Source organism: Hemiscyllium ocellatum, chromosome 6, assembly GCF_020745735.1.
Source record: "Hemiscyllium ocellatum isolate sHemOce1 chromosome 6, sHemOce1.pat.X.cur, whole genome shotgun sequence".
In the NCBI taxonomy this organism is placed as follows: Eukaryota; Metazoa; Chordata; class Chondrichthyes; order Orectolobiformes; family Hemiscylliidae; genus Hemiscyllium; species Hemiscyllium ocellatum.
This window is the reverse complement of record NC_083406.1, coordinates 123,997,406-124,010,659: the sequence shown is the minus strand read 5'-3', so window position 1 is coordinate 124,010,659 and position 13,254 is coordinate 123,997,406. Positions and strand designations below refer to the sequence as shown.

Below are 13,254 nucleotides of genomic sequence, written 5' to 3'. Positions count from 1 at the left end.
CAGAGGAGAAATTACTTCCGGTCCACTAGTGACTGTTGCAAACAACATTCAAATGTGCCATCCTGTCACACCCAATGTCCTGAACAGGAAAATGTATACCTACATTTCACAGAACACACTCACAGAGGTCAGGGTGAAACTACTGCTGCCCACAGATCTGAGGTTACTGAAGCCAATTAATAAAAGGTTGAATCTGGTGTTACAAAGTAAATTGTAACTCTAGGTATTGGTAGCTTTATAGGAAGTAGTAGTAACTGCCTGGATGGTGAGTCAGAGTCTTAAGGAAACCAAGTGAAAATGCAGTACAAGAGAAACCGGGCATGGGCATAACTTTTAATACAGCAGTTCAAGAGCGAGTCTCACTACCACTTTCCCAAGAGCAGTTAGGGTTGAGCAATAAATGACAGCCTAGCCAGGAATGCCAACATCGCACAAACAAATAAAAAATAATCACGAGAAGGACAGAGGAAGAAACGGTGTTTGGAACATAATAAACGAGGAAATGATGCAGTGCCAGCAGCAGACACGTTCAGTGATAACATCAGAGTGAAGTTGCAAATCCGGTCTCTATTTGCGGTATGGTTTTGGTTGGGGGGGCCAGAGCCTTGTCCTATTATCCAGGATAGGAAACACCTGGCTTCTGCTACAGCGGGGGCAGAGAAGCAGGAGGTGAGGATGCAGGTAAAGCAAATTATTAGGAAAACTCAGATTGCAAGGAGAATCGAATGCAAGGAGGTTTATACAGGGCAGTGGCAAGTCCATATCTGCAGTATTGCTCACAGTACCTGTGGAAGGATGTTAATGTGTTGGAAACAGTTCAGAGAAGGTTTACTAGACTAATCCTTGGAATAGTGGATTGTCTTATTAGCAAAGGTTAGAAAGGCTAAGCCTGTATTTGCTGGAGTTAGAAAGGTCAGAGGTGACTGAATTGAAACATACAAGATCCTGAGGGGACCTGATTGGGTGCATGTCGAAATGAGGTTTCCTCTTATGGAAAAATCATAGAGATAGGCCCATTAAACCAGAGATGAAGAAACATTAGCAGACAAGGGAACCACCCAAAACATTGGGTGGTTGGATCTTGAAGATTCAGTAGAAAAGGAGACTGAAGATTGCAACGACAACAGAGGAACAAAATTCCTCCCACATACCTTAAAGAATGCATGTAACAAATCAGAGGTTTAAACTGGGAGGTAGCAAACAGTTAGATGTGTCCTTCATTGGAATAATGCTATTGCCCATTATTAAGAAAGAAGTAGAATATTTAGAATTTTTTAACACAATGAGAGATTAAGCGTAATATAAGAAAGTGAGAAGTTATACACTTTGATCAGGAGAATTAAAAGGCATACTTAAATAAATGAAGAGAGATTTCAAAAAGGTACTATGCAGAGGGATCTGGGGTTCTTGTGCATGGAGACATTAACATGAAAATGTAGCAAATAATCAAGGTGGTAGATGGAGCTTTGGCCTTATTACTAGCACTCTGAGTTGAAGAATAGGAAAGTCTTGTTAAAACAGTGCAGGGTGTTGGTGAGGTTGCACCTGGAGTAATGTGTACAATTTTGGTCCATGGATTTAAGGAAGGACATAGTGGTATGAAGAGGCAGTTCAAAAGAGATTCACTAAACTGATTCCTGGGATGAAGGAGCTGATTAAACAGGTTGGGCCTTTGTTTATTAGGGTTTAAGAGGATGAGAGGTGATCATATTGAAACATACAAGATCCTGAGGGGGTTTGAACGGGTAGATGTTGAGAAAATGTTTCCACTGGTGTTGGATTGTAGGACATTCCAGAATAACAGGACACTCACGTAAAATTGAAATGCAAAGCATTTTTCCTCTTAAAGGCAGTGAATGTCTAGAATTTTCCCACAGTTGTAGGAACTAGATCGTGGAAATTATTTAAGCGGGGCAGGGGGATGGTAGACAGATCTACTGAAGGCTATGAGGAGTTGGCACAAAGGAGGAGTTGGGGCCTGGGACAGATCAGTCACAATTTTATACAATGTCCTGTATAGCCACAACATGACCTCCCAACCCCTGTACTCAATACTCTGACCAATAAAGGAAAGCATACCAAACGCCTTCTTCATTATCCTATATACCTGCAACTCCACTTTCAAGGAGCTATGAATCTGCACTCCAAGGTCTCTTTGTTTAGCAACACTCTCTAGGACCTTACCATTAAGTGTATAAGTCCTGCGAAGATTTGCTTTCCCAAAATGCAGCACCTCCAGCTGCCACTTCTCAGCCCATTGGCCCATCTGGTCCAGATCCTGTTGTAATCTGAGGTAACCCTCTTCGCTGTCTACCTTTGGTGTCATCTGCAAACTTACTAACTGCACCTCTTATGCTCACGTGGCAGTATCTATGGAGAAATAGCTAATGTTGAGGAGGGTCATTAGACCAGAAACGGTTACTCTGCTCCCTTCCCACAGGTGCTACCAGACCGGATGAGCTTCTCCAGCAACGTGTGCTTTTGTATCCACTGGCGTTCCAAAGAGGAAGAGGCCACTTGACTGAAACATATAAAATCCTGCGGCGCTGTGACAGGGTGCATGTGAAGAGCATGAGAAGTCATTCATTGAAAGTAGAGATGGGGACAAATGTTTTAGGTCTTTGGAACGCTCTTCCTGAAAAGCTGGTGGAAGCAGACTCTGATTATCTCTGAGGCAGAGATGGACAGATTCTGGATAGTAAGTCATGGAAATGGGTGGCTGGAATGTTGATTTGAGGTTACGATCAGATCACCTATGATCTTATTCAATGGCAGAGAAGTTCAAGGGAACCTCCTCTGCTTATAAACATAGCCCCAGTATTTACACTGAGATAATGGGGATCTTCAGAGATATTCACCTGACATCAGTCAGAGAAAACATGAGAATCTATTAAAGGATATCATAAATTACACATTAAAAATTACGATAGGATTGGAAAGAGTCAACATGGATTAATAAAAAAGAAATCAGGTTTGACGAGTCCATAGTGCTTGTATTTTAGGGTGTTACTAGTAGATGTAGATAAGGCAGTTTTTGACAAGATCCCACGCAGAATGTTAAAACATTTACACAGATGTTATTGAGACTGGAGGGTTTGTGTTATAAGAAGAGGTTGGGATTTTTTCCACTGGAGCATAGAAGATTGAGAGGTGACCTTATAGAGGCTTACAAAATCACAAGGGACAAAGATATGATGAAGAACAAAGGGTTTTTTTTCCTTAGCAGTTCAAGTAGGTAGCTCACCACCACCTTCTCAAGGGCAACTAGGGATGGGCAATAAATGCTGGCCCACCCAGCGATGCCTATAACCCATGAGTAGTGCAGACCCTGTGTCCACACAATGAATTCACACACTTGACCAACTGTCTTACACAGTGCTTTCATTCTCCAAAGTTAATGTTGATTGTACCTGCAGCTGCTTCAGCACGAAGGAAACAGAAACTGGCTGGGCATTTTTCCCCAAAGATCCTGAGACAGTTCCAAACCCATGACCCTTTCTAGTGAGAAGGACAAAGGCACCAGATATATGGGAACATCACCATCTGCCAAGTTCCCCATCAAACCACTCACCAGCCTGACTTGGAAATACGTTGCCGTCCCTGAGGTGTCACTGGGTCAACATCCTGGAACTCACCCCACCTTCTCAAAGGCAATTCAGGATAGGCAAAAATTGCTGGCCTAGCCAGTTACACCTATGTCTAATGAAGGAAAAAAAATCTCTGGCACAGTCTCAGTGGCTTACAATAAGCAGACGCAGGTGTGGACATGCTGGGAGGGCTGGGCAAGTCCATCTGTTACAATACGGAATCATAAATCAACTCCAAACTAAACAATGCAAAGTACAGAGTAGAACAATTGACAATGATGGGGTACAGTAGACAGAAGGAGATTGACTGAACATGGGATTTGAACTTTAACAGAAATAAGGAAATGTGGAATTCATGTCTACAGTTAGTGATTGGTTGGAAACTATCAATAGAAGATTAAATTCAAATCAGTAAATAAGTAAGTAGAGAGATGCGAGAACAGGACAGCTAAAGTGTGAGTGAGACTACTTGCTCACATTGCAGTTAAATACTGACTTTTGTGTGGAAAGGTATGTTTAAATGCTGCATCTTGCATTTCTTCAATGGAATAATCTGGCATTTTATTCCTAGAATAGGCATAACATTAGCAAAAGCTTGCAGATATTCATGATCAAACTTGTCCCAGTGTTGATGACTTAACTAGCAATGACCCAATGTGGTAAATGAACTCCATGAACAAATTAAAACTTCTTCCAATGTACTCACAGCTCCTCACAAAAAACAAATCCCACACTCAGTTTGCAAAATATTTGACTCAAAATATTTTCATTGCACAGTAACTGGAGCTATGTACAAGTAGATAAGAGAATTAAAGTAACACTAAGGAAATATTTTTTCACAGACAAGAAATCTAGAATATAGATACGGATATACAAAAGGATATTGTAATTGTGAATTTACCAGAGGAAGACCACATTGAGATTTGTTTACAGTTTTGGTCTCTTATGAATCAGGAAATACCAAGTTCCTCAAATGTTCTGCTGTTTCCATCTACTTAAGAATGTTATGGCAGACCTAAACATGAAATGCAACTGAGGTGTTGAGAAAAAAAAATGATAAACACGTGGATGCAACATCCATTATAGATTTACAATCAGATAGCCTAAGGCATCATTCCCCTTCCCCCCCAGTCTAATAATGGGTGAAATAACTTAAAGCTGAAAATGTGTTGCTGGTTAAAGCACAGCAGGTTAGGCAGCATCCAAGGAACAGGAAATTCGACGTTTCGGGCCAGAGCCCTTCATCAGGAATGAGGAAAATGTGCCAGGCAGGCTAAGATAAAAGGTAGGGAGGAGGGACTTGGGGGAGGGGCGATGGAGATGTGATAGGTGGAAGGAGGTTAAGGTGAGGGTGATAGGCCGGAGTGGGGTGGGGGCGGAGAGGTCGGGAAGAAGATTGCAGGTTAGGAAGGTGGTACTGAGTTGAGGGAACCGACTGAGACAAGGTGGGGGGGGAGGGGAAATGAGGAAACTGGAGAAATCTGAGTTCATTCCTTATGGTTGGAGGGTTCCCAGGCGGAAGATGAGGCGCTCCTCCTCCAGCCGTCGTGTTGTTATGTTTTGCCGGTGGAGGAGTCCAAGGACCTGCATGTCCTCGGTGGAGTGGGAGGGAGAGTTAAAGAGTTGAGCCATGGGGTGGTTGGGTTGGGTGGTCCGGGCGTCCCTAAGGTGTTCTCTGAAGCGTTCCGCAAGTAGGCGGCCCGTCTCCCCAATGTAGAGGAGGCCACATCGGGTGCAGCGGATGCAATAGATTATGTGTGTGGAGGTGCAGGTGAACTTGTGGCGGATATGGAAGGATCCCTTGGGGCCTTGGAGGGAAGTGAGGGAGGAGGTGTGGGCGCAAGTTTTACATTTCCTGCGGTTGCAGGGGAAGGTGCCGGGAGTGGAGGTTGGGTTGGTGGGGGGTGTGGACCTGACGAGGGAGTCACGGAGGGAGTGGTCTTTGCGGAACACTGATAGGGGAGGGGAGGGAAATATATCCCTGGTGGTGGGGTCCGTTTGGAGGTGGCGGAAATGACAGCGGATGATACGCTGTATACGGAGGTTGGTGGGGTGGTAGATGAGAACCAGTGGGGTTCTGTCTTGGTGGCGGTTGGAGGAGCGGGAAGTGGAGGAGATGCGGTGGAGGGCATCGTCAATCACGTCTGGGGGGAATCTGCGGTCCTTGAAGAAGGCGGCCATCTGGGTTGTACGGTATTGGAACTGGTCCTCCTGGGAGCAGATGCGGCGGAGACGAAGGAATTGGGAATATGGGATGGAGTTTTTACAGGGGGCAGGGAGGGAGGAGGTGTAGTCCAGGTAGCTGTGGGAGTCAGTTGGTTTATAGTAGATGTCTGTGTTGAGTTGGTCGCCCAAGATAGAAATGGAAAGGTCTAGGGAGGGGAGGGAGGAGTCTGAGACAGTCCAGGTGAATTTGAGGTCGGGATGGAAGGTGTTGGTAAAGTTGATGAACTGTTCAACCTCCTCGTGGGAGCACGAGGCAGCGCCGATACAGTCATCGATGTAGCGGAGGAAAAGGTGGGGGGTGGTGCCAGTGTAGTTGCGGAAGATGGACTGTTCCACATATCCTATGAAGAGACAGGCATAGCTGGGGCCCATGCGGATCCAAGACAGGTAGAGAGAGTTGGGACAGAACGTTCACACAATTAAAAAGCCACCTAGAGTCCAGAGTTGTCAATTATGTTGTGACAAGTGACATCGCAAAACTGAGTACAAAATATTGACACAGCAGTATCTAACGTCAAATACTGCCGGAAAAAAAACAGCCAAAAGGTGTCCTGACAGGAATGAGATTTGGGAACAGGAACTGCTTGCCCAGTGGTAGATCTTTTGCATAAAGAAAGAAACAACAGCTTTCTGAAAGAAAGGTGCACAATCAGATATGTTGCCCTGTCAAGTAAAAATAAAGTCTGGCTATGTAATATAAAGTGTTATACTTTAGTTAAATATTTGTCACTGAAATTAGAAGCAGTGGGAACAAATTGAAGCAGTGAGTGAGAAATTTCACACAATATGAAAGGATTTTGGCTGAAAAGTGATTTTTCTGTGGTGTACAAATGCTGTAAATAAACCAAACAACAACACTGAAATAACAACTGCAACACAGCCAAAGAGGCAATGACTTGAAGTTTTTTTGCAAACTTAATGGATGTTGAATACTTAAACATCTCATGGCAGCTAGGGGTCACGTTTACATTTCACAATCAGGAAGGGAGCTGTGCAGAGTCAGAACTGCAGCTTACATACAGCACAATCAATAGCTTGCTGGGAAAAGTTTGTCCTTAAAAAGGCAAGATATACAGGAGATTTTACAAACCTTTTAAAAGTTATGAATAGTTTTAATAAAACAAAGATGGAAAGTTTACTGGTTAATGACAAAAATGTTTCATGATAAGATCTCAGGGGTTATGGAATATTGGTGTGTAGTAGATAATAGACAGGATCCAAATGAAAGTAGCAATTGTGCTGAGGAACTGAACAACTTCCCTCGTTCCTATCGTCCTTCATCACCAATGCTTCAACTGGCTGAACAGCTGCTTTACATCCGCAAAATGATGCCAATACGGAGCTCAATTCCCACACTGACTGAGGTTGCCATCAAGGTCCCACATTCTCAACCACACCCCTTGCCTGAGTATGGTGACCCTCAGGTTAAACCACCACCAGTCGTCTCTCTCTGATGAGAAAGCAGCTCTGTTGACCTTGTGGATTATGAAAACTATTTTATTACATCAGATACCAGGCTTCAAACAAGAGTGACGCTGGGCTAGAAGTGTTCCTCTCAGCACAGATGCTGTCAGCCCTGCCGAGTTCCTCCAGCAGTTTTTATAATGACATGTTAAACAGCAGCAAGAGGAATCATAGTGATTCAACACAGAAACAGACTCCATGGTTTTACCAGTCCATGCCAAACATTATCCCAAACTAGTCCACCTGCCTGTTCCTGGCCTATATCCCTCCAAACCGGTCTTATTTGTATACTTACCCAATTATCTTGTTAAACATCTACCCACATCCACCACTTATTCAGGAAATCCATTCCACATGCAAACTAACCTCAGTAAAAATTTCCCCTCATGTCTGTTTTAAATCTCTCTCCTCTCAGCTTAAAATGTGATCCCTAGTTTTGAAATTCCCAAACTAGGGAAAAGACAAATTTATTTGCACCTCTCATTATTTTATAAACTTCTATCAGGTCACCTCCCAACTCCCTATGCTCCAGTGAAAAAAGTCCCAGCCTTTCTTTACAACTCAAATCTTCCATGTCTGGCAACATCATGATCAATCTCATCTAGACCCAGCATGTCATTTAGCCCTTTGAGCTTGGTCTGCTATTCAATGAGATTAGATTCCCTACAGTGTGGAAACAGGCCCTTTGGCCCAACCTATCCACACCGACCCTCCGAAGAATAACCCACCCAGACCCATTTCCCTCTGACTAATGCACCTCACACTACAGGCAATTTAGCATGGCCAATCCACCTAACCTGCACATCTTTGGATTGTGGGAGGAAACCCACGCAGACACGGGGAGAATGTGCAAACTCCACACAGACAGTCGCCTGAGGCGGGAATCAAACCTGGGACCCTGGTACTGTGAGGCAGTAGTGCTAACCACTGAACCACCGTGCCGCCCCAAATCACAACTAATCTTTCATTTCAACATCATTATCTCAGGCTATCCTCGATACTTTTAATATGTAGAAATTCATTATTCACTTGACCTTATTCAATGACTGAAATTTCCACAGTCTACTGCGATGAAGAAATCCAAACTACACCAACCTTTGCACATTTGAAAGCAAGATAACCTCCCCTTATTCTGCATGTGCCCCCTTGTTTTAAACCAAACCCACTTCCCTCAGCCAGGAGAGACATCCTTCCTGTCAAGCCCTGACATTACTGCTCATTCCCAATCTCTCAGCTCCAGGATCTCTCTGTAGGATATCTTCAGGATGTTTTTTGTTTAATCAACCTGTGCAGATCTTATGACACACCTCTGGAGCAGACAGATCTTGAATCCCGATCTCGTGGCTCAACGGTAGGGGCATTACTATTGTGTGACAAGACCCTTCCACATTCCTCAGTGTGGTGTCCTTGGCGCAACTTCCTTCACTAATAACCTTCCCTTCAGTGTAAGGTCTGAAGTGGGGATGTTCACCCAGAATTGTATAACGTTCAGCATCATTTGCAACTCCTCAGATTCTGAAACAGTCCATGCAGTAGTATTTGTACAACATTAGGTTTGAGCTGATGTTGGTGTGAATATTAGTTGCCAAGTACAAGTACCTACAATAAGAAAAAAATCTAACTGCTGTCCCTTGACATTCAATGATTTTACCACGACTGAACTATCCCGTCTATTAAAATCCTGAGCTAGACTAACCATTTAACCATAGTGGCTATAAAAGCAGGTTAGAGGCTAGGAATCCTACAGCAAATAACTCACCTCCTACCTGCCCAAAGCCTGTCTACCATCCACAAGCCAGTAGTGTGACGGAATACTCCCCACTTGCCTGAATGGAGGCAGCTCTAGCAACAGACAAGAAGCTTGACATCATCCGGGACAAACCAGCCACTCACTTGATTGGTGCCACATCTACAAACATTCATTCTCTACACCACTGACACTCAGTAACAATACTATATCTAGAAGAACATGGGAACACTACTCGCTGCAAGTTCCCCCTTCAAGTCACTCACCAGCCTGACTTGGAAATGTATTGCTGTTCCTTCAGGGTCACTGCGTCAAAATTCTCTTTAGGATATTGTGGATCTACCGACAGCATATGGATTGCTGTGGTTCAAGGCAACAGTTTACCACCAGCTTCTGAAGAGCAACTCAGGATGGGCCAGCCAGCAATGCCCATGTCCCGGGAATTTTTTTTTTAAAAAAAGGTAGAGAGCTGACAGACTGATGTGAGAAACTATCCTTGGGGATTGGGATCCTCACTTTTCCCTATAAAGAAAAATGATCTAGACCTTGTTGCACTATAGACAATTTACAAATTTGCAGATGACACAAAACTTTGGAGAATTGTAAACCAAGGAGGACAGTGGACATTTTGGTGCAGGGGGAGAATAGGAAACTTGGGTGGATATGTGGTCACTGAAAGGGGGTAGGGCAAGTAGTGACAATTGTTAATAAAAAATACAGCAGCCTATACTTGCCAAACAGAGGTGTCACAGTACACAATCAGGGAGGTTATGATGAACTTGTATAAGACAAGAACAATGGGAGGGGTTTAAAAAGGAAATGGGAGAGTGCTTCCTTAAGGGTGAAATCTAAGAGCAACAAACCTAGAGAACCCTGGATGGCTCGGATTATTCAGAACTGGGGAAGGGAGCCTTTTACCAGGTTTAAAGGCAGCAAATCAACAGAGGCCCTAGCAGGGTACACAAAGTGTGTGTGGTTATTAAGAAAGCAAAGAGGGGACAAGAGAAAAACACTAGCAGATAAAATTAGGGAGAATCCCAAGATTCAAGTACATCAAGGAGAAGGTAATGACCACGGAAAAGGCAGAGGCCATTTGGGACCAATGGGCAATGTGTGTGTAGAACTGGAAGACATTGGTAGTGTTAGAGTACTTCACAACCTGCCTTCACTCAGGAGAATGATGTTGATACAGATTTCAGGAAGACATGGGAGTTTGAATTGGATGTTTTGACTGGCTTCAAAATGAATAAATGCCCAGATGAGTTCTACCCCAGACTGCTGTGGGAGACAAGACCTCTAATCCAAATCTTTAATTTCTGTCTGGCACAGTGGATTGAGGACAACTAATATGCTTTAACTTATCAAGAAGGGTGGCAGAGATTAATCAGGGAATTACAGACCAGTGTGCCTCATCAGTGATAGGAAAAATTTTGAAGAGGAGTTTGAAGGAGAGAACAAATTTCAACTTGGAGAGTCAGGATATGACATGAAAAATTATTCACAAGGAAGGTCTTAGGTTACAGGAAGACAGAGGCAGTTGGTCAGATGGACAAATCAGTTGTAGATGGAATTTAACCCTGGTAAGTGTGAGGTGATGGGAGTTGAAAAGTGTGGTGCTGGAAAAGCGCAGCAGGCCAGGCAGTGCTTCAGGGCAGAGGAGATGACCCAAGGGGTGCAGTGAGAGAGGGACTCACAGATCCTTGTAGAGGAGATGCGCTTTTCCAGCACCACACTTTTCAATTCTGGTCTCCAGCATCTGCAGTGCTCACTTTCTCCAAGTGGGAGGTGATGCCTTTTAGAAGAAGTAACAAGCCAAGAGTACTCAATAAATGGCAGAACACGAGGAATCTCAGAGGAACAAAGGGGAGCTTGTCCTCCGATCCTAGAAGTTGGCAGAACATGTTAATTGGGTAGTTAAGGAGGCATTTGGGAAACTTACCTTTATCAGTCAAGGCACTGGTAGAAGAGCAGGGAGGTTGTGCTGGAGCTGTACAGGACTTTGGTTAGGCCACAGGAGTTGTGTTGGAGCTGAACAGGACTTTGGTTAGGCCACAGCTGGAGTTGTGTGCGCAGTTCTGGCATCACACTATAGGAAGGATGGGATTGTACTGGAGGGGTTACAGAAGAGATTCCCCAGGATGTTGCCTGGAATGGAGCAGTTTAGCTACAAAGAGAGGCTGGATAAGCTTGGTTTGTTTACTTTACAGCAGAGAAGTGTGATAGGGGAGGTGACTGAGGTCTGAGATTATAAGAGTCATGGACAGCAGCAGCTGTTCTTCCCTCTTAGTTGAACAGACAAAAATGGGGCATAATTTTAAAAATTAAAAAAAATCTTTCACCCAGAGGGCTGCAGGGTTCTGGAAAGCACTGTCTGGGACAGTGAGGTGGGAAACATCACAATCTTTAAAAGGTACTTGGATGAAATGCCTAACATGGTCAAGTGCTGGAAAGTGGGATTAGTCTGGATAGGTCAGCACAGTCTTTATGATCTGAAGATCCTCTTCTGCACTGTTTGATTCAACTCCACGACACCAGTTAGATTGCGACTGGAGTACTGAGTCCAGTTATGGGAATCGTACTTTAGGAAAGAATGGATTGGACAGACCACAGAAGAGGTTTATGAGAATGAGACATGCTATTTCAGTTATGGATAAAAACTGAAGAAATTGGGAGTTTTTCCGTGGATCAAAGGCTATGAGGAGCTCTGATAAACAGTTATAAAATTGATTCGGGGGATGTGGGCATCACTGGCTGGTCAATACTTATTGCCCATCCCTAGTTGCTCCTGATAAAGGTGGGGGTGAGCTACCTTTGCAGTCCATGTGCTGTAGGTGCAGTCACATGCCTTTAGCAAGGGACATTGAACAACGTGCATTGAGAATAACTGTTCCATATGGTAAGAGGTTCAGGTCTTCAATCACTGACTGGAAGAAGGTTCAATTGAGACACTGAAGAGGGCACTGGATGAGTATTAAATAAAAACAGCGTGCAGCATTGTGGGGAAAAGGCAGGAGCCAGGCACAAAGGTAAAATGCTCTGAGCCAGTGCAGACACAGATGGCTTCCTTCGACACCGTAACAATTTTGTGGTTATGCCCTGGCACATGCAAGGCCCATATCTGGGCATACACAGATTCACACCCTCAAGTATGCCCTGTCCTCCATCCATGAGCAAACACGGGACCATTACACAGAGTCAGGTCTCCCTGCTGCAGGATATACACACTTCCAGCTCCCCTCACCAGCACAACCCCCTCACTCCATCCCCAGATACACACACCCCCCACCCTGAGGTACACTTCCCCCACCCCCCCATCCTGAGGTACACCCCCCCATCCCCAGGTACACACCCCCACCCCACCCCATCCTGAGGTACACTTCCCCCACCCTGAGTACACACTCCCACCCCACCCCCATCCTGAGTACACACCCCCACCCCCTCATCCTGAGGTACACTTCCCCCACCCCCCCATGCCAAATTCACCACCCCCAGGTACACACTCTATCCCCATTCTCCCCTGACCAGGTACACGCTCCCCTCCCCTCCCCTGCGGTGCCAATCCACCCCCATCCCCACACACCCCCAAAGCCAGTGTGCAGCCGAGGCCCCGGCTCCGATGCAGTCTCCCTCCACCCCCCACCCCCGGCCAGGCCCCTCACCTGCCCCGGCCATCGCCTCCGGCGTGGCCCCGCTCCGCCTCACAATCGCTGCGCACAGCAGCCAGGCCAGGAGGGCAACCGCAGCCTCCATGGCTGCGAGTGTTGGTGTTGTTGTGCCTGGAGTGTGCGCAGATGCAGTCTGTCTGTCCGGGAGGGGGGCGGTGATCGTTCCCGCTCTCTCTCTCTCTGCCTCAGGCCGCCGCGACACCCCAATGCCGCGCCTGCGCGGGAAAGCGTGGGCACTGAGTCACACATGCGCATCCGCTCCACTGATGCCTGCCTGTGACTAACAGGACGCTGCCATCTTTAGTGCAGGCAAGATGGAATGCCAGCACATAACCTGGAGCCCTTCCAGCAGTTGCAGGCCATTCGGCTATGGCCTGCTGCTTAACCTTATCCCGCCGCCCAGGTTGTGCAGTTTTAGGTTCCTTACAATAAAACTGCAGATGCTTTGAAAAACGGAAATTACTGGACAGATAAAAAGGCTGGGTAGCATCTAAGGAAAGAGATAACGTTTCAAGTCCCCTGGCACTTCAGAACTCGATTTCTACTCAATGTTGCTGTCTTCCAC

General features: G+C 45.4%; 1 protein-coding gene across 4 annotated transcripts in view; it reads right to left on the bottom strand.

Moving 5' to 3' along the window:
- Positions 1–12,868, bottom strand: part of stim1b (stromal interaction molecule 1b) — a 132,183-nt gene extending 119,315 nt beyond the window's left edge. For all 4 annotated transcript variants that reach the window (XM_060826389.1, XM_060826391.1, XM_060826390.1 and 1 more), the window contains exon 1: positions 12,684–12,868. In XM_060826389.1, coding sequence (XP_060682372.1) covers positions 12,684–12,774 — 91 coding nt within the window. In that variant the 5' untranslated portion in view covers positions 12,775–12,868. The remainder of the gene's footprint in view (positions 1–12,683) is intronic.
- Positions 12,869–13,254: the final 386 nt, after the last annotated feature.